The 19,325-nt window shown below is 55.5% G+C and overlaps 8 protein-coding genes across 8 annotated transcripts; 4 read left to right on the top strand and 4 right to left on the bottom strand.

Moving 5' to 3' along the window:
* Positions 1-6: 6 nt before the first annotated feature.
* On the top strand, positions 7-1,266 carry B0H18DRAFT_1123563 (uncharacterized protein; the record flags this gene model as incomplete). The annotated part of the gene is made up of 3 exons (XM_048034706.1): positions 7-800; positions 955-1,063; positions 1,132-1,266. 3 exons carry the CDS (start codon positions 7-9, stop codon positions 1,264-1,266), a joined length of 1,038 nt encoding a protein of 345 aa, XP_047888335.1.
* Positions 1,267-4,452: 3,186 nt separating this feature from the next.
* B0H18DRAFT_883771 (uncharacterized protein) lies at positions 4,453-5,364 on the top strand (the record flags this gene model as incomplete). The annotated part of the gene is made up of 1 exon (XM_048040996.1): positions 4,453-5,364. A coding segment is annotated over one exon (912 nt), but the record flags the coding sequence as incomplete, so codon positions are not given.
* Positions 5,365-5,472: 108 nt separating this feature from the next.
* B0H18DRAFT_883793 (uncharacterized protein) lies at positions 5,473-6,666 on the top strand (the record flags this gene model as incomplete). Its single annotated transcript, XM_048041000.1, has 1 exon — positions 5,473-6,666. The coding sequence occupies one exon, from the start codon at positions 5,473-5,475 to the stop codon at positions 6,664-6,666; it is 1,194 nt and encodes a 397-aa protein (XP_047888337.1).
* Positions 6,667-7,522: 856 nt separating this feature from the next.
* Positions 7,523-9,204, top strand: B0H18DRAFT_883755 (uncharacterized protein; the record flags this gene model as incomplete). The annotated part of the gene is made up of 3 exons (XM_048040993.1): positions 7,523-7,668; positions 7,724-8,616; positions 8,780-9,204. Coding segments are annotated over 3 exons (1,464 nt in total), but the record flags the coding sequence as incomplete, so codon positions are not given.
* Positions 9,205-11,299: 2,095 nt separating this feature from the next.
* On the bottom strand, positions 11,300-11,608 carry B0H18DRAFT_853741 (uncharacterized protein; the record flags this gene model as incomplete). The annotated part of the gene is made up of 1 exon (XM_048039628.1): positions 11,300-11,608. A coding segment is annotated over one exon (309 nt), but the record flags the coding sequence as incomplete, so codon positions are not given.
* A 203-nt stretch (positions 11,609-11,811) lies between these two features.
* B0H18DRAFT_883764 (uncharacterized protein) lies at positions 11,812-12,339 on the bottom strand (the record flags this gene model as incomplete). The annotated part of the gene is made up of 1 exon (XM_048040994.1): positions 11,812-12,339. The coding sequence occupies one exon, from the start codon at positions 12,337-12,339 to the stop codon at positions 11,812-11,814; it is 528 nt and encodes a 175-aa protein (XP_047888340.1).
* A 338-nt stretch (positions 12,340-12,677) lies between these two features.
* On the bottom strand, positions 12,678-15,825 carry B0H18DRAFT_1034318 (peroxisomal copper amine oxidase). Its single transcript, XM_048030232.1, has 11 exons — positions 15,512-15,825; positions 15,273-15,461; positions 15,202-15,221; positions 14,980-15,146; positions 14,792-14,931; positions 14,372-14,738; positions 14,169-14,322; positions 14,026-14,114; positions 13,807-13,983; positions 13,104-13,754; positions 12,678-13,043 (listed from the first exon to the last, which is right to left on the bottom strand). The coding sequence occupies exons 1-11, from the start codon at positions 15,617-15,619 to the stop codon at positions 12,865-12,867; spliced, it is 2,241 nt and encodes a 746-aa protein (XP_047888341.1). The 5' UTR covers positions 15,620-15,825; the 3' UTR covers positions 12,678-12,864.
* Positions 15,826-18,107: 2,282 nt separating this feature from the next.
* On the bottom strand, positions 18,108-18,976 carry B0H18DRAFT_883790 (uncharacterized protein; the record flags this gene model as incomplete). Its single annotated transcript, XM_048040999.1, has 3 exons — positions 18,108-18,579; positions 18,703-18,741; positions 18,795-18,976. The coding sequence occupies 3 exons, from the start codon at positions 18,974-18,976 to the stop codon at positions 18,108-18,110; spliced, it is 693 nt and encodes a 230-aa protein (XP_047888342.1).
* Between the last annotated feature and the right edge of the window lie 349 nt (positions 18,977-19,325).

Genomic DNA, 19,325 nt, shown 5'->3' on the forward strand with positions numbered 1-19,325 from the left:
CCGCTGATGCAACCAGGAGCGCCACCTGCAGCGCATGGCGCGACTCCAGCGCCCCCAGGCGGCTGGACCCTAGTCGAAGGTGATTCGTTCTACCATATCGTCGACGGTATGGGCCTGGACCAGATCAACGCATGGGTCGTCAGCGCGAGCGAACGCCCTACCTTGGTCGTCTTTGCTTTCGGATCATCCCCGGGCGACCCAGGTAGATGGCAGCGTATCCTCGATATGCGCGACGCCCTACGTATCCGCTACGGAGTACTTGAGGCAGAGATCACACCTTCCACGCCGATACACCCGGACGTGCTCGAAAACTCAGGTCCATATTACTACCTAGTACAGAACATCACCATCGAGCAACGTGACGCCATGATCACTGACCGCGTGCTCTCTACGACTGCTATATCCCTGTACTTCACTCCCCTCCAATTCGGCCCGCCCAACCTCGCGGGCACCTGGAGCGACCCCGAGTGTTTCGGCGCCACGACGCCCGCCGGCATCGCTGGCGCGATCGCGAATGCTCTGAGCCGACCGGACCTCGCACGAGATATCCAAGGAATTATACGGACGGATATCGAAGCCGGAGGAAGATGGCGCCATGTCACGGTCGCCGTTGCCTTCCGCGCCCTGCTCGACTCTATCCGCGTAACTATCCTCGACTATCGCACGCAAGGAGGAGTCCTCACCCCGCTCGTACTCCTATACTGTGAGTCTCCTACGGCGAACCCGGTCGAGTGGAGCGGTTTCCGTACGCTGCTCAGCTTACAACGCCTCGGCACGCCCCTGACTGGCCACCCTACATGGTGGATGGACCACTTTCGCTGCCTCATCTGCCACTCTGTAGCGCACCCTACCGGACTCTGCCCGATGCCGGCAGTCCAGGGATGGCATGGCCCGACGCCCAACTCTGAAAGCATCCGCCGTCAGATGAACACCCTTGCGAACGTTCAAGCCCAGGCAAACGGAGCCGCACAAGCCCAGCGAGGCGGCCCGCGAGGCGGCGGAAGAGGCGGACGAGGCAGAGGCGGGGGCGGACGCGGGCACGGACATGGGCGAGGTGGCAGAGGTCGCGGCGGCGCGCGCGGCATGTAATCCACTACGCTATATCTCGAGATTCCCCTGCCCGCTACGTAGTCACGCGATTTGACGTTGGCCGATGACCCCTACTTCTTGATATGCATGTACCCTCACGACTACTACGCACGAATAACACCACCTGCGTTTGACTCCGAATATGCGCCCTCCTTTGCGATTAACTGCACCAACTAATCCCGGCGGATGAGACACCACGCGAGCCCACATATACTGACCGCGCGCGGGACAGGAAAGCCGCAGGACTTGTCCGCTGACCATCCCCTTCCCACCTATAGCATGGGCACTCCTAGACTTGCCCAGCCGAGAGGCTTAAGCAACCGCACTCGCATGAGTGTGCGCGCATGTCCCCTGAAAGCCCCAGGAGTGGGCTTCGCCCCCTGTGGATCGTTGTAGCAGGGTGTGCGTGCAGCAACGGCTACAAACATCATCATACATAACCCCACGGACGTATCTTTGGCACACGGAACACCTCTCCCTCGACGAAGAGGCGACGGCGCGCCCCCTGTCCACGACATCTCCAATGACTCGACGAGGGAACACGGAGGCAGGGTGACCGCTCAGGGGCCTCCTGGCGCCCCTGATTGCGGCCAGGCACCCAGACTGAACTTAAGAGAGACCGCAAACATGAGTGAAATGAACGCACCTGCACCCAGGATCGCCCGCCCAAACGGCAGACGAACGAAAGCATCTCTCCACCTATGCACTCTGAATATAAGCGGCCGAGGCTCCTTCGCAGCTGAGAATGGAAACAATAAATGGAACACGGTTAATCAAGTTCTGCGTGAACGGAAAATCGGAATTCTTGCGCTGCAGGAATCACACCTGGACGAGGAAACCGTAAGCCAAATACATAGGCTATATGGACGTAGAATAAAAATAATACACCCGGCCGCAGCAGAGGCAAACGCACGAGGAGTCGCCTTTGTGCTCAACCGAGAAATAGTAGACACAAATGAAGCCCAAATAATAGACGTCATTCCAGGCCGCGCCGCCATGCTACGACTGCATTGGCACGCGGAGAAATACATAAATATACTCAATGTATATGCCCCCAATAACATGAGAGACAACGCTGCCTTCTGGGGCAAACTGGAAACAAAGCTGGGAACGGCGGAGATACCCACCCTGGATGCGATACTAGGTGACTTCAATGTGGTAGAAGAACCGATAGACCGGCTGCCCTCCAGAACGGACGCCCCCGCGGCGGTAGAAGCCCTACAGAGCCTTATACGGAAAGCGAAAGTCATCGACGGATGGAGAGCGACCGAGCCCACGACGAAAGACTTCTCCTTCCCTCAGCGAGGCAGCCTATCGCGCTCAAGACTGGATAGAATATATGTCACAAACGATGTGCTGCAACAAGCACACAGCTGGTCAATAGAGAACACCACCGTACCCACAGACCACCGTTTGGTTGGCGCTCAACTCAGCAATGCCCAGGCCCCATATATCGGACACGGGAGATGGTCATTCCCCATCCAGGCGCTCGCTGACAACACGCTCATCAACGAGATTGTGGAAGCGGGCGAAACCGCATGGGAAAAGGCTCAAACCTGCATAAAAAGCGATACCCGTACAGACACCTACAACCCACAGACAATCTTCCGTGACTTCAAGAAGGACGTCCAGACAATGACGAGAAATCGACTGCGCGCAAAAGTCCCGAAACTAGACGCGGTGATCCGTAAGTTACGAGAAGAGATCAAAAGGACAATGTCTCACCCCCAGCTCGGCGAAGACGTGGAGTACCAAACTGAGGTGGGAATTATGCAAGACCGACTCCGGGAGCTGGAACATAAACGGCATGGCTCCACCCGGACGGCCACCACAGTATGCTATGCACTCAACAAGGAGAAACTAAGCAAATATTGGTCAACGATAAACAAAGAGAAGAAACCGAGAGACGTGATATACGCACTCCGAAAGCCAGGCTCCTCCCCTCCGCAGTACGAGACCCGATCAAACAAGATGGCGGAACTGGCTAGGGACTACCATGAATCACTGCAAATGGACGGAATAGATGATGGCCAAGACAGGCACACACGACGGGCAGTCATAGCGGACTCGCTGCAACCAGTAAAAGTCAAAATACCGGAGGACCTGCTACGAGGCCTAGAAGAAGGGGTGAGCCGCGACGAAATCGTGGATGCCCTCAAAAAGGCCGGTCACGGAAAAGCAGCGGGCCTGGACGGTCTCCCATACGAGCTGTGGACGAAACTGAATGAAAGATGGTCGAACCCGACAAAGGACTGCACGCACGAATTTGATTGCATAAGCATGCTCCACCTCGTCTACGAAGACGTAGAAAGATACGGAATATGTCCCACCTCCGGCTTTGCCGACGGGTGGATGTGCCCCCTCTATAAGAAGAAGGATAAACGTGACATCGCAAATTATAGACCAATCACCTTGCTCAACTCGGACTATAAACTATACACCAAGATACTCGCGACCAGGCTTGGAGAAGTCGCCACCACAGTCATCCACCCAGATCAGGCAGGCTTCGTGCCCGGACGACACATCACCGACCAAACCCAGTTATGTAGGGTAATGGTGGATTACGCAGAGGCGGTCGAGGAAGATGGTGTAATTATAGCACTTGATCAGGAAAAGGCATATGACAAGATCACGCACGATTACCTATGGGAGGTCCTAGCCCACCTCGGCTTTCCCACCCGTTTCATACGACGGGTCCAAGAGCTATATAAACATGCCTCAACGATAGTAATACTGAACGGAGAGAGCAGCACACCCTTCATAGTAATACGAGGTGTGAGACAGGGAGACCCACTGTCATGCCTGCTCTTTGACCTCGCAATTGAACCCCTTGCGTGCGCCCTCCGCGCCTCTACACTCCGCGGTTTTCAAATCCCCGGCGCCGCGACAAGGGTCTTAACATCTCTGTTCGCAGACGACACATCTGTGTTCTTGTCGGCACAGGACACCTGGTCCGACCTATGGGTGATCCTCGACAAATGGTGCAATGCCTCGCGTGCCCGTTTCAACGGAGGGAAAACCGAAGTGATCCCGATCGGAACTGAAGAGTACCGCCGCCGCCTAGTCACGGATCGTATCATCAATCCCCTACAACCAGAGGAACGTATCCCGGAAACCGTACACATCGCAAGAGATGGCGAAGCCATACGCATCTTAGGAGCATGGATAGGGAATAAAGTTGACCATGTTGCCGTTTGGACCCCCGCCATGCAGAAGGTTGAGGCCTTCCTGGACCGGTGGGGGAAGTGTAACCCGTCCCTACAAGGGAAAAGGCACATTGTTCAGATGGGCCCTGGAGGGATAACCCAGTACCTATCGGCGGTCCAAGGCATGCCGAAGGAGATAGAAAAGAGACTCACCTCAATGATCCGGTCTTTCATATGGGGGAACACGAGGACCCCGCCTGTAGCACTCGACACGCTCTATCGTCCTGTAAAGCAAGGAGGACTGGGACTCCTAGACATTAGAAGCCGTAATGAAGCCATTGAATTGGTTTGGGTAAAACGGTATCTAACGCTCTCCGATGCAAGGCCGACATGGGCTTTCGCGATGGACGTTCTGATCAGCAAGTGTGCAACGAGGGACGCCAGCGCGATTAGGCCAGAAGCCCAAATCAATACCTTCCTCCAAAGCTGGAGCCCCGCAACACACAGCCGATCCCCTCTCCCACCTTACGCACAACGGATGCTCCTAGTGGCAAAGAAGCACAATGTTAGCTTTGCAGCGATAAAGCTGGATAGACGAACGAAAGAAATGCTCCCTATGTGGTACCATCTGGGCGCCACGAAACGCCTGCGAACACTGAACAACACGCCGCGAAGTGACTGCCTCCGGCGAGTGCACCACGCCACACAAGTACACGATCTAATCATGATCACCGGGAGAGCGTGCTTTATGCAGCTCCGCGAGACCCAAAATGACCACACCCCGGATACATGTGGCTGCACCCCATGTACCGAGGATAAACTGGCAGGCTGCAAGAACCCCCTGAGATGCTGCAGAGCAGCACATGAAGTATTGAAGCAAATACGCCCCAAATGGGACCCAGTACAGCGCTCGCCGACAGATGGCCTCTCCCTGACGAGGAGGCGAAAGGATAAAAACGGTCAGGCACTCGAAGACAGCGAGGAAGTCACCTTCGACCCGTCCCTGACCTGTAGGGGCCCCCTGGACGAAGCCTTTCGTGCTTTCGTGGACCCGATGGTTCACGACCAGCCCCCCGCGATCAGACGCAGACAAGGACGCATCGTAGAGGATGAAGCGACAACAGTCTACATCCTTGGTTACCTCAAACAAGGGCACTGGCCCGACGGGAACTTTGTTCCGCACCAACAATCAGGCTACGTCTTCTACCCTGCAGCTCCCGAGGAGAGCGTACAAGTCATGCCAGAGGACACGACACCGGCTGCGAACCACCCACAAGGCGAGACACTAGCAGCCCTGAAAGCGGTCCTCGACGCACCATGGGACGCGCCCTTACACATAGTGTCATCATCAGCCCAACTGGCGGAAGGCATGACACAAAAGCTCCCACTCTGGGAGGACCGAGGGTGGATAGAAGTAGATGGGGCGACGTACACAAGGGCCCTGGTAAACCAACTCAGACAACGATGTGCCATCACCACTTTCCGAACACCCCGAAGTGGAGGCGAAAAGGACACCATGCTTGCAGCACGAGACCACGCTGTAGCATCATATGTCCAAAGTCCACCCCAGCATGTCCCGCCCCGGGTAACAAAATCCTTCGACCTGTCCGGGGCGAAGATGTCCACACTGACACAAGCCCTAGCATACCGCGGCATACGGGCATCTGCCACCGCGACTGAGAGGCGCACCACGAACAAGCACCTCTCGGAAATACGTGCCTGCCTGGCACCCAGGAAAGGCCCTGTACAAGACGGAGAGATATGGAGCGAAATCCGCCATGCCGATATTCGCCGTGTAATAACGGATTTTCTCTGGAAAAGCATACATGGCGCATATCGTATCGGATCCTACTGGAAGAACATACCCGGCTACGAAGAAAGGGCGAAATGCAGGCTCTGCGGTGTGACCGAGTCAATGGCCCATATCTTGACGGAATGCGCCGCGCTAGAACGGTGGCTGATATGGGGCTATGTTGAAAGGGCCTGGACCCGAACGGGTAGAGCCTGGTCCATGCCGTCGTGGCCGTCGATCCTCGCCGCTGGCCAGGCTACACCGGCGCGAACGAACGGTAAGCCCCCTAGAGACAACGCGGTGAGACTCTGGCGCATACTTCTGACTGAGGCCGCCTACCTTATATGGTGCATGCGATGCGAAAGAGTCATACGACATGAAGACGAGGCAGCATGGCAACACGACGAGCGCAGCGTCGCAGGACGGTGGTACCTATCCACAAACAGACGCTTGAGGCTCGATATCGAGAGCACACACTCGCGTTTTGGCAGGCTGGCGCTAAAGCGCCAAATAGTCCTCGACACATGGCACCAACTCGTTTGGGACGTTCAGGCGCTCCCTGACGACTGGACCTCGGTCCGATGGGTTTTAGTGGGTATTGACCCGACCATAGTTAATAACGCTGGTCCTGGGTCCTGAGTCCCACACTGGCTCACCAAGCCGTGCGTAAATGCATTTTATCCCTGGTTGCGCCGGCGGGTCATTCCGCTAGCTGGCTGGTAGTCTCATACCAAGACCCTCCACACGGCGCTAGTGTGGAGGGTCTTGTCGCAAAGTCCGGGGTCTTGTAGGGTTCTGGGGGGTGGCGGGGCAATACAATTTTTACTTATCTTGATAACAAAGCACGATAACACAAGTTGTAATCGAGATAACTGTTGGCTCTATTGCATTGATCTATACAGTGCCGCGGAACATCGCACACACGAAAGTCATCATGTCCCAGCTTCGCAGGGTCGAAAAAATCAAGACTGTCCTCGAAACCATCAAAGAACAACGTTGGACCTCTGTCAACGACTTTCTGCTTGCGTACTACAACAGCAATGATCCCGACATCGCCCAACAAGCCCGACGCAACATCGCTTACACGGATGGCAAACGCTTTGCCCCCGCGCAGATCCTTGACTCGTGGTTGGAGTCGGCGCACGGAGAGACGAAGCATCAGCTCGAGCTGATGATTACACATAAAGCCGCTGACATTCTCGTCAAGGAATCGACAAAGGCTTGTCATGACCATAAACTCAAGCTCGCCTCGACGAAGGTTGACACGGCATACCTCTCGACGGACTTCGCACTATCAAAACTCGCCGCGATGTATCAGGCCATGTTGCCATGCATGTGGTTGTTGCTCATGACAGTCCTCACTGCGACAAATGATTACGAGCGAAAGAAGAAGAAGGAGAAGAGAGATAAAGACTCGAAAATTCCCCCGGTTCGTCTCGTGTTATACTGCACGTCAGAAATGCGACGATTCTTATTGTGTCATTCATAGGTGATTGTCATCATCATCAGCATGCTTCTATTTGCTCGCAACCGCGCAACAAATCTATTTCAAGTGGTCATTGGCATCTTCTTGTCGAGCACGGGAGCGGGGCGCCGGGTCATCAATACCTTCAATCATATGGGCCTATCTGTCAGTTACGAGTATGTACAGCTTTTCAAATGGCCGTCAGAATCTATGGATGTTAAGTAAAATTAGCACAGTCCAGCGGTGTCTCGTGGCTCTGTCAGACAGTTCGAAAGAGCATGCGAATCAGTTCATACGAACAATGGTTCGGTTATGGGCATTGGTCTACGACAACATCAACTTCACTCTCCGGAAGGCTTCGCAGCGGCTTGACAGCACTACAACACAGTTGAATGCCACAACATCAGCAGTCTTTTCGCTGCCAGCGAAGTTTACCAGGGCTAGCTATGCCACTGCGCTGTCGATCGCCGAGCGGAACAAGAACTCAGGAAAGCGTTCGCTATTCACACTGCGCGATCTTGCGCTCACTCCGGAAAAGCAAGCCCAGCTCACGGACGCCTTCCGCCACCATGTGCGTGTTATCCTGTTGCAACATGCACCGGGTCTCAAGACGGGAGGTCGACGGAGTCGGAAGCTATGGAAGCGGGTCAAGGAATCGAAGCCACAGATCCGGGTTCTCTCGCACGAGAAAACAGAATTCTATCCTCTTCCAGCACTCGCGCAAGAAGAAGCCTCGGTGGCAGGAACTATCAAAGTCGTTGTGAAGCTCTTCACCCAGGTGCTCGGCCTGGTCGAAGAGGTTGTAGTGTCGGAGCTACGGCTACTCGTTGGCGACTGGTTGACCATCCGCAACTTACGCCTTATGAAGGATGAAGTGGCCGAGGAATTTACGGCGTTCGCACGGATGGATTGGGTCCAGGAGGTAGCAATGCCTTTTCATTTCCAATTGAATGCGATGTACATGCTGTTCCGTACACACCTCGGGTTCCCAGGCGACAACAATCCCAGCTCGCTCGAACATCACCGGATGCTACTGAAGCGATCCAAACTCGACCCGAAGAAACCTGAGTACAACAAGGCGAAGGAACTTGTGTATCATTCCCTGATTGCACGGATCTTGGACTGTACCCGGTATGATCTTCGATGGCCAGCGAGCTCAGCTTGTGGCTTTCGTTCACTAAAATTGAATGTACTGACACTGTACTTTCACTAGCACATCACTTGGCTATGATAACCATCAGAAGCTCAAGAGCTGGAAGCCAAAATGGGAAGATTTCAATGCTGTAGTCAACAAGATCGTGGCGGACTATGCATCGACGAGGGCTGCACATACAGCACTGCTCACAGGTGACGAGGTACTTGCACATTCAATCCTGTTCATCCGTGATGCCCTGCTCTTCCGAGAATTTTCGGAGGCCATACAGGATGCGGATGTGGGTCGTATGTGGCTTGTACATGATTTCTGGGTGTTCATGATGCGCGGGGCGGGTTGTCACAACTATGGGAACGAGATCCTCGAGATGAAGGCACAATTTACCCATGTATTCCCTCCTATGCTCTGTGAGGTTATCGAGCATACATGGCTCGTCAATCGGTGGGGAAAGAAAGGGCGATCTATCCCAACAGATCTGTACTTAGAACACAACAACGGATTTCTGAAGGTATGTTTGATTGACCACTCGAAGCATATGACTCAGGCTAACACATGGTAGAATATGTTTGCAGCAACGGGAAGCAACGCCTCGATGGACGACATACAGAACAAGTCATCCGCATGTGTTGAGGTGCTTCGTAGTCTCGCACATGACGTTGCAACGTACTTTGGTGTCAACGACTTTCACCGATCACACAGTGAAGTGAGCATTGAGGGCGACATCGAAGCTCTCTGTCTCGACCTCAAGGAGCAAAGTGTACATACATTCAAGGCAGACAGACGCATCCCACCACCTCCTACACGATCTCGTGGTACATCAAATCGCACGCGCAAGCCCAAGCGCACAACGGGCGTACGCGATGTCCTAACTGAAGGACGACAAGCTCTTACACGAGGCGGCCTCTTTGAACAGTGGTTAAACCGTGCGACGGACGACGACACGCGTGGCGAAGATGCCGGAGGCGATCTGGATGACGCGGTGGAGACAGGGACCGCTTTTGATGACCCCGACGGTCACATGGAGGTCGATGTCGAGTTGGATGAAGAGTTTGATGGGATTACAGAAGACTATGGAGACGAGGATGAGCATGAATAATTGAGTGCCAAATAATCATGCTACACGCACTGCGATTTCACGTTGGTGGGCGGACGTGACTTGGGATTGGCGAGAAGATATCGAATATAGGGTTCTTGCTGTTCTCGTACGACATCTGCGACAGGGTCTCATCGTGTAGCGATGGGCGGTGAACTGGAGGTTTGTCTTTCGTGCTGGATCCCTCATGCTGTGGCTGAGACGACCCCTCAAGGCGGAAGCTACAGTCGATGAATGAGGACATGTCCATGAAACAGGATAACTTACTACTCACGTTAGCATCATATCAGCATAAGCTGATGCATGCGCAGAAGCCCCCTGTGACGGTCCACTCCTCGTCGGTGAATCAGGTTCGGGACCTATCTGCTGCTTCGGCCTTTTGTTCTCCTGAGCACCATGCCGCACTTCGAAAGCGACGCAGAACTCGCGAATGACTGCGAGCAGCGACGTCATGGTGTCTTCGTCTGTCATCCAGGTAATGAGGTTGTCGATCAAGAGCGAGTCGACTGTACGGGCGGCGCCCAGGATGATATGGGCCTTCGAGACAAGAGTACTGATATCAAGGTCATCCATGACCCAGTCAGGCGACAAGAAGGGATTATTGTCACGGATGGCGGCCCAACGCCGGTCGCGCCATGCAACCAGTATGTCTCGAAGCTTGTCTCGCTCGGCTTGTGGGCAACGACGCGTCGGTGATGCGGGAGTGGCAGAATCGGGAGCACCAGAGTGAACTTCGCTAGTGGCTGGACGACGAAGAGAGTCACTCATTGCCAGGATACGAGCACGCTCAGCATCCGTCAATACGCCAATGGGCACATTGTCGTCGAGTCTGCAGCATCGCGCACTACAGCAGGCGCCAGGTCGAGGCTGTTCATTGCGTGTCTTCTTCTCCCACGTGTATCTTGATCTCAGGCCGCTCTCCTCTGTTTCTTGACCCTCGCTTTCATAGCCAGAGAACGTCTTGAAGGCTGGTTCTGGACGCAGGTACTGTGTGGCAAACTCTCGCATGCACCGATCAGACTGCGTCCTGTTGATGTACTCTCGTGTCGCCGGGTCCAACTTCGCTCGTTTCTCGCTGCCTGGATCGCGCGACGACTTTTGCACGCGTGGCGGCTCAACCTTCCGACCTGCACCTGCTGGTGCTACGACTACCTCTTTGCAGGGCTGGGGTTGAATGCCCAGCCTTGTACCAGCCATACCATTGTCCCGAAGAGACCGGCTTGACGTACTGCACGCCCGCCCTTCTGAAACGCCGAAGGAAGGTCCTCAACACCGTAGATGATGACCCAAATGACGTCTGGTATGTCACATCCCATCCCTGCAGCATCGGTGCACAGAAGCCAGCGAACTGTGCCCTCGCGAAACCACTTCAACACGGTCGTCTTGTACTCTTCGGACAATACCGACGTGAAGATCCGAAGGCACTTGCGTAGGGCCGTGGTAGTAGGTTACGCAGCACTCGACAAGCCCGTCGCGCTTGCCGCCGTGTCGAAAAATAGAAGATGGATTTTGGGAGATCGGATGCGGTGAGTGGGCTCTCCGGGATGAATGCGAAGAGATCGGCAAAGCTATTGATAGGGTATTCCATGCGACGCACCCACTGCGCGATCGAAGGACGGTCGGCACCGAGGTCGATACCCCAAAACGGCCGTGTCGTGCCCATGTGCAGCGATCTCCCACAAAAGTTGAAGATTTCCGTAGGGAACGTTGCCGAGAAGAGTGCCCATGGTATGTCCATCCCCGTGATAACACGGAGCTGTCTGAGCTCCCCATAGTCGACTCGGAAGTTCTTCGACCATGTGTAGATGACATGGGCTTCGTCAACAATAATCGCAAGGATGCGCCGTCGGAAGGACTCCTTGCGAAACAGTTGTTTGAACTGGTTATGATGCAGGAGACATTCTGGCGAGGCGTAGCAGAGGCGTGTGCGTCCGTTGTCCAGCTCGCGAAAGACGGAAGGCTCATTGTTATCCTCGTTGATAGCGATCGACCGGATGCCATTTGGCATCGGGTTCGCCTTTTCACCCACGACGAGAGGCGCCTCGCTGGCGCCCGAGGTTTGTCCCGCCGCGTTCAAGCGGCGAACCTGGCAGTGCAAGTGTAAGGTAAGTACAAAACAATCGGACTGTGTGTACGTACCTGATCTAACTGCAGGGCTTTAAGTGGGCATACAACAAGGACGAGTCCATCGGATTTCGTCAACTCAGCTGCAATTGCAAGCAGCGCGAATACGAGTGACTTGCCCGCCCCTGTGCCCGCGATGATCATAGAGTCATTGGTCTCAAGGATCTTCGTGGCTGCACCGAGCTGCCAGTCCATAGGTCCGTACCCGAAGACGTGTTTTGTAGCTAATATCCATTCGTCATCAGGTATCCATGCATTAAGACGAGGCCAGCGAGGCGGCGGCGGCGGCGGACGGGTAGGAGTGGGCAGGCGACTCGGAGATTGCTGGACGACGTCGTTCGGAGGGGCTTGTATAGGTTCAGGCCTTATGCCTGGACTACGACTTGCTGAGGGGGTGGCAACGCGCGGTGTCTTCCGCCGACGCGGGGTGTCGGTTAGCAAGCTGAGAGGAGTCCCAGCAGGCGAGAATGGAATCATGATCGAGGTGGACGGTCGTAGTGGGTCAAATTCGAATGCTATTGCTCGAGATTGCTCGCCGTACATCGCTCCGTTACAGTCCTGTAAGCCGGCAATAACAGTACGATCTAATCGTGATAACAATGCTATCTAACGAATTTTGTATGGAGATAAGAAAAGATTGTTATGCCGCGCCACCCCCCAGAACCCTACAAGACCCCGGACTTTGCGTCAAGCCCCTCACACGTGAGGGGCTTGTGTCGAACCTAAGCTGGCTGGGTCTTAGGGGCTGACCGATTGTCAACTGCCTAGGACCTTTTTGGCCCTCCAAAAAAAAAAAAAAAAAAAAAAAAAAAAAAAGAGATCGCCCCTCTACTTCGCATCAGTGTCAAACGCTGAATGCAACAATGTTCCCAATAGGATTCATGGGTGGTCCAGAATACAACATTTTAACTGTTGAGCGGTCGGGCTATGTTTGTACAAGTACAGCGCAAGGCGGTGGTGTTCATTGGTGTATACATTTGCGTTCATGCGGCACTACGCCGCTCAGTGGGCACAGCACGCACCGCCGTCCTGCGAGAACGCCGCAACGCTGCGGGAATCGTTCGCGCCAGGGACGTCCATGCTGGGGTTAGACTTGAAGAAGTTGGTGGGCCTGAAGACGACCCGGACGTGCTCGGCAGGCATGACCGGCCAGTCTTCGGGCCTCGGAATGTGCGTGATACCTACGCCACGAACAGATCAACGCCGTCCGCACACCACGCCTCGAGAGAAAGAGAGCGCACCTGTGGTAAGGAACAGCAAGATATCCTCCTCCTCGAGGCTATCATCTCCCTGCACCCACCCCGCGACCGAATCCGCCGGCGTCTCGCGCGTCTGCGGCATGTACTTCCCGCTCGGCCACATCCGCCCGCCCCTCTCCGTCTCGACGTCGCGCACGACCCAGAGCGGCTTCGTCGCGAACGGCGCGCGCGTCGCGACGATGCCCCCCTCGCGCGTCTTCAGCGGGACGCTCGCGCCGCGCATGCCCGCGATCGTGTACCCCGCGAGCTTGCCCGAGTACGGGTGGCGCCGCTTCGGGTTGACGATCGCCCAGCGGCGGTCGCCCTCGTAGTTGATGTCGCGCCCGCCGTCGCGCGCGCGCGCGATCGTCGTGCTCTGCGTGAGGAACGCGTTGCCCGCGTGGTTGGAGCGCGCGTCGGGCGGGAGGGAGACGACGTCCGTCTCGACGACACTGTTCTGCAGGCCGTCGACCATCGGGTCGACGCGCACGGAGAAGATGTGTTGGTGGTAGTGCGCGTTGATGCCCGGCGCGAGCGTCGTGCCGAAGGGCGTCGGCTCGTCGTCCGCCTTGACGTACACCTGGAGGATGCCGGTGAGGCGCACCTCCATCTCGATGTTGCCGTCCTGGTAGAAGAACCAGTTCCAGATGTATTCTGGGGGACGTCGGTGAGCCCAATATCGGGCGCAGACGAGAAGGCTGCATACCGTAGTTCGCCAGCGTGCAGATCATGCTGACGACGAGTCGGCGGCTCCGCACGGCGTGGGCACGGCCGCCTACACGGAAGTCGGTGTGTTTCCAGAGCAGCCCTGCGTCCTCTTCGTGGATGCAGATGACGTTCTTGATCACGACGGCGCTACCATCGTGTGCGTGTAGGCACCAGGCTGTAAGTACAAGGTTCCGTCAGGCCCTACAAACATACGTACGTTCAGAGCGTACCAGATAGTGGATCTGTCCGAGGCAATCACAGCCCAGTGATAACTCGTTCGCCATCGTCCCCATACCGTACTCGCCGCTGTGTGATATAGTCAGCCATACGAGCGCTACGAGCACAGTTCACGACACCTACGCATCGAAGGCGTGTTTCCGCGGGTGCGGGTGCTCCGGCGCGCCGTACGGCACGACCATCTCCGCAAGCGACAGCCTGTAAAAGATCGGGCGCACCTCGCCGTCGTCGTCATACGTGATCGTCGAAATCGCGATGCCCTCGCGGTGATGGAACGCTGCACAAACTGCTCAGCTAACGGGTACCAGCGCACGCACGCCACACACCGATGTGCATCTTCCACTTCTGCCACGCGAGCACATGCCCGTCCACCGTGAAGCTGACGCCCTCCGGCTGGACGACGTGCAGCGGCTTGAGGTCGTCTCGCACCTTGAAGGTCTCGCCCGGCTTCTGCGCCATGAGGTCGGGCAGGAAGTCCCATGCCTCGCGCGGGGGCGGGATCCGCGCGCGCTGTGCGGCTTCGAGCTCGTCCACGTCGAGCGGGGGCGCCGCGGTGGAAGACGCGGATAACGCGCTGTCCACGCCGTAATCCTTGTAGAGCGAGGAGGTGGGGGAGGCCTGGGGGAGGTACCGGGGAGGGAAGTCGATGTGGATGACTTTCTGGGCGAGGGAGTCGACGACGGGGATGAAGTCCTGTTGGAGGGGTTCAGTATTGGTTGACGAGGCACAATATGCCGAGCACTGACCATTGGGTGTGCGTAGAGGTTGTCATGCTGGGAGAAGCGAGCGAACAGCAGGGCCTGCTGGATGCGCGCCTTCTTCGGGAAGCGGTCGTCGTACCCGATCGCCCAGCCGTCGGCGTGGAGCTGCTCGGGGTTATGCCTGGCTCGGTGTCACTAATCGTGTCGATGAACCAGCGAGCTGATACACTCACCAACGTCGGCGGCTAGCTTCTGGACCTTCTTGTCCTCGCGGATGATCTTCTCACAGAGGAGCAGCTCTTCCACTGTGATCTGCGGCTGCACGCCCTCTGGGAGCTTCTCAACCGTGTTGACTTCCCATTGTCCGTCCTTCAGCGAGAGGATGGTGTTGTACGAGGCGCTGTGAGAGTGTGAGCGTCCCGAGGATCTGTGGTTGGCTGAAGGGATCTGCGCACCCAGTGACTACATCACAGAACTGATCGCCGATCGTCAGCCACAAACTACGAAGCGAGTGCGTTGCACGTACATCAGCCTCTGCTTTGCGCACGATCTGGGGCGCTGGCTCCGCCTTCTCTCCGGGATTGAGCGGTATGCCCAGGAATGCGAGGACGGCCTTCTTGGGCGGCGGCAGCAGGTAGCTGGTGATGAACCTGATCGCTTTGATGTCCGTCTTCGCAGCTGTATACCGACGCACGGCCAGCCCGACTTGGACGATCTGCGCGATCGTTGAGTTAGTGCAGTACGCAGCAGGCGCGTCTACTGCACCTCATCGGGAGTCAGGGGGTCCAGAGGGTGCTTGAAGGGAGGGATCTTCGCGTGGGTGGTCTCCTGGACGGAGGTCGCGGTGGCAGGGGCTCTATTCTCGAAGGACATGATAATTCTGCTTGCAAGAGCGGCGGGAGGTGCGATGCGGGTGGGTCTCAGGATCGCTCTGGCGCGCGATCCTGCGAGGGTGTCTCTATATAGCTCCGGAGGTCATGCTCCTTGTCGAGAAGAAGTGTAGAGCCTGGTTCTGACCATACGCTTGTGGCGATAAGTGAGCCGTCTTTGGATAAGCCGTCGCTTAGATAAACCCCTGTATCCGATCGAATCTAGACCCGGCGGCACGGATTCATCGGAAGACCGCGATCTTGTCCTCGAAGGCTTCACCAAAGCGAGCACCAACGAATGCTGGCTTCACATATGCCGCAGATCAGCAAAGTGCAGGATACATCTCTCACAAGCAGTCAGTTGCATTACTCACCTCTGTAAGATTTGATATTTTCTCTAAAGATAACCGAAGAGAATCGGAAGACTGTAAAAGTGAGATTGTCGATGTAAATAGCTCACGGAGATGCCCTTGTATCTAGACGACGCACCGAAACGGACATGCACATAGAAAATTAGCCATCTGCACAGACATGCGCAGATGGCGAGAGCAATTCCCATGAAGCAATTTGCGCAGAGACACGTCATATAAGTCGCGCACGATACAATTCCTGGGGTATCAGCCGCTCTATCAAGATATATTTAGGTCAAAAATTGGGAGGAGGACGGGGACTTACGGGCCTACGCAACGCAGCGCAGGCAGGCGGGGTTAGCGACGAGGTTCAAGCGCCCACAGGCAAGGCTCGCTGGCGAGCGAAGCCAAAGCACGGATATCTGTAATTGTGTTGCGGCACGTTTCATCAACTTGAGGGATATGTCTTTGCAATATACATTGCTCTGTGGGATCATACACTTGTAACTAGTACTGCAAATCCAATAAGCACAAGTGACCTCGCGTTAAGAGAGAGCTCGACGCACCACTACGGTGGGTATTTTCGTGCCCGGCTGTTCACTCTCAAGATAAAGTGAGAATATCCTCTACCGCATTGAACAGCATAGTAGAATATGTAGTGTCAGTACGCCATGACATGCAGGCTAGTGTTGTAAGCTCGGCCAGCTCACCATTGATAGGAGCAACTTGAAGTCCAACAGCTACCTACAATTTCGTTTTGTGAATACGGAGACTGACTGCAGTGACGGACTCACTCACTGTTCACTCAGAGTGGTATATTACCCTTCCTGAGCGTAGTCGTCTTCCGGCCCAAGCTGCGCTTCATCATATCATGATACATCTTGCTCGTCTACCGGCTCTTCCTCTTGTGCCACCTCACTCAACGTCTACTCACCTCAGTCCTCAAAATAGTCCCAGTCGTACCCCGAATCCTCTTCGTCGCTTGCACTTTTCAGCGACAGGCTTCGAGAGGAAGGTGATGCTCTTCGCGCACCACTTTCTACTCGTATGGACTTCAAGTGCTTGAGACTCTTGAAGTCACCCTTGCAGCCTATAAAGAGTTTCACAGATGAGAACATGAGGTAGCTGCAAGGGCGAGCAGATATACCCTCATGACAGAGTGCGGCTCAGCCACCAGCGCGCGACGACCTCTGCACGCGGTCACGTGGGCGCATACAGCCAGGTGAAAATGTATAGCGTAGTGTCTAGGAGTACGTATCAGTACTACGAATGACAGGACTCGACGCCTATCCATAGTGTTGGACCGTTGCTATATCAAACTTCCGTAGTTAAACACGACATGGGTCCAGACAAGATGTCAGAGTACGAATGATACCGTGTAGCGGGCACCGAAAGGTAGTATCCGGCCTACGCAACCGATGGCTAGGCTAGTCTGTTGAGCCGGAGAATACCTTGCTGAAATACGGTTACCTATGTACACTCTCCCGCCCCAGACAAACGCACTGTGTCTCGAAATGACCATCACATTGTCCGAACAACATAAGTTACACTCTATGCGCACGTCGGGCTTGGCCTCAGAAGGGGTGTCTGCGTCCCCTGGGTCCGACACTTGCTGAGGTAGACCACCAAGGAAGAAACGCGCGCGCGCCTCGAGACCGCTCTCCGGAGCAGTGCTCACGGCTTGAGCCGCTTCCGCATCAACTTGAAGTTGCTCGCATCGGTCGGAACATCTCGACCACTGGAATCAGTTCCTGGGCGGCGCGCTTCAGCTTCAGCCCCATCCGAGTCCGTGCTGATCCACATTCCACACTTTGCGTCGGCAGGATGCCACTCGCCAACGAAGACTACGGTGTTCCAACGAATATCTGCGCCGCATGACCAAAAGAACCCATGCATCCCCGCGCTCTGCTGGATATTCACGGATGTCGCCCGCCCGCTGGAAGTGCTACGGTACAGCGCAAGTTCACTGGTCCGAGTCATAGGTAGGAGGCCGCTTGGCAGCATGACTGCCACTACTGAACGTTTTCAGCGACTCGAGTTTCATCGAATTCGGCATCCCTGAAGCCCCCGTCCAACGTAGGCAGTGTCGGGATATAGCCTTGGTTAACATCGCGCCGCCAATCCTGGTTATACGTCGTCTCTTCAATCCTGCTGCTCGGTATAACACCTACGAAGACTGATGGTTAGATGCTCTTGCGGTCGAGGGGATGACGAGGTATGACCTTTGTCGATTGATGTCATACCGGGCGCAGACCTGAATATGAAGAACTTGACGCCCCATTCAGGCTGCTCTGTCCGCAAACGATCCACCGCGCCAGGTCTGACGCCCATGGCATCCGCCATCGTATTCAGAAAGTCAGACATTCGGATGACCGCACATCTGACAACCCCGAATTTATCTCTGGCGCGAGTTCCTGCGTACGGAGTGTAGAGTGACTCCTCGATGATGAGGTGCGTGCGCGCGCGGCTAGGATCTTGGTATAAACGCAACGCGCTGACGTACGGTAGCACATCCGCTGCTCGTCGCCACGCATCCCAATCTTTCTCCCTTTGTGCAGCAGCTGGATCCGTTAGGGCGAGGCGCTGGATGCGCTCGTTCCTCGCCGCCAACTCTCTAAAGCAGATGATCAGAGCACGTCGCGTGCGCATACAGAAATGTCGAGTTTACCTGCAGGGTCCTCTAAGACAAGCGGTCAGTGATGGGCACTGTTGTCCGACGATACAATTCAGCACTCACTGGTGCGAAAACCAGTCTGTCTTCTGGCACTCTCGAGAACTAGAGGACGTTAAGCGGCCTGTCGTGTCAAAATCCCAGACCAAACATCGCACCAATAGTAGACCTTTGTGCACTTTCCACACATGTAGAGCCTTACGATAGGGTCCCGAGCGTAGCAGCGCAAGCAGAACTTGATGGGGCGTTGGTATGTCTTTTCGGTGCGTTCCCGGCCTTCCAACCAGGATGGTCCACCGAGATTTTCGAGAATAGGGCTCGGCGCTTCGCCAGCCCGCATCAAGAGCTCCTCGTAGTCTGCAGCCGGCAGCCGGCGCGGGTTCTGACGGAACCACTCGACAAGCCACTTCTCCCTGTCGCAGTTACAGTATGAGGCCCATACTCTGGAACACAGCAATCAATGACTAACTGTTTCTTTGCGGAACCGAGCTTGCCTCGCCGCCGCAGAACGCGTGACAACCATACTTTCGCTACGATTAGATCACGCAAACCTAACTCATCAGAAGCAGGCGAATTGGCAAGCCCTTTCAGCAGTGACTGTGCGATTTCATCATCCGTGCCGCTTCGTGTCAAAGCTTCCACAAAGATCATGAGAAGGTCACTGTCCCCCAGGTACGTCAGACTGTCTG

Source organism: Fomitopsis serialis (assembly GCF_022376445.1).
Source record: "Fomitopsis serialis strain Sig1Antser10 chromosome Unknown B0H18scaffold_101, whole genome shotgun sequence".
Classification (NCBI taxonomy): Eukaryota; Fungi; Basidiomycota; class Agaricomycetes; order Polyporales; family Fomitopsidaceae; genus Fomitopsis; species Fomitopsis serialis.

Bases quoted from the DNA above. Each gene is read 5' to 3' on its own strand.
- B0H18DRAFT_1034318 (XM_048030232.1), bottom strand. From the start codon at position 15,619: ATGTCCTTCGAGAATAGAGCCCCTGCCACCGCGACCTCCGTCCAGGAG. The intron at 15,147-15,201 runs GTGCGCAGATCC...ACACTCTCACAG, and splicing joins TTCTGTGATGTAGTCACTGG to CGCCTCGTACAACACCATCC. The intron at 14,115-14,168 runs GTAGGTGTCGTG...TATATCACACAG, and splicing joins CGGAAACACGCCTTCGATGC to CGGCGAGTACGGTATGGGGA.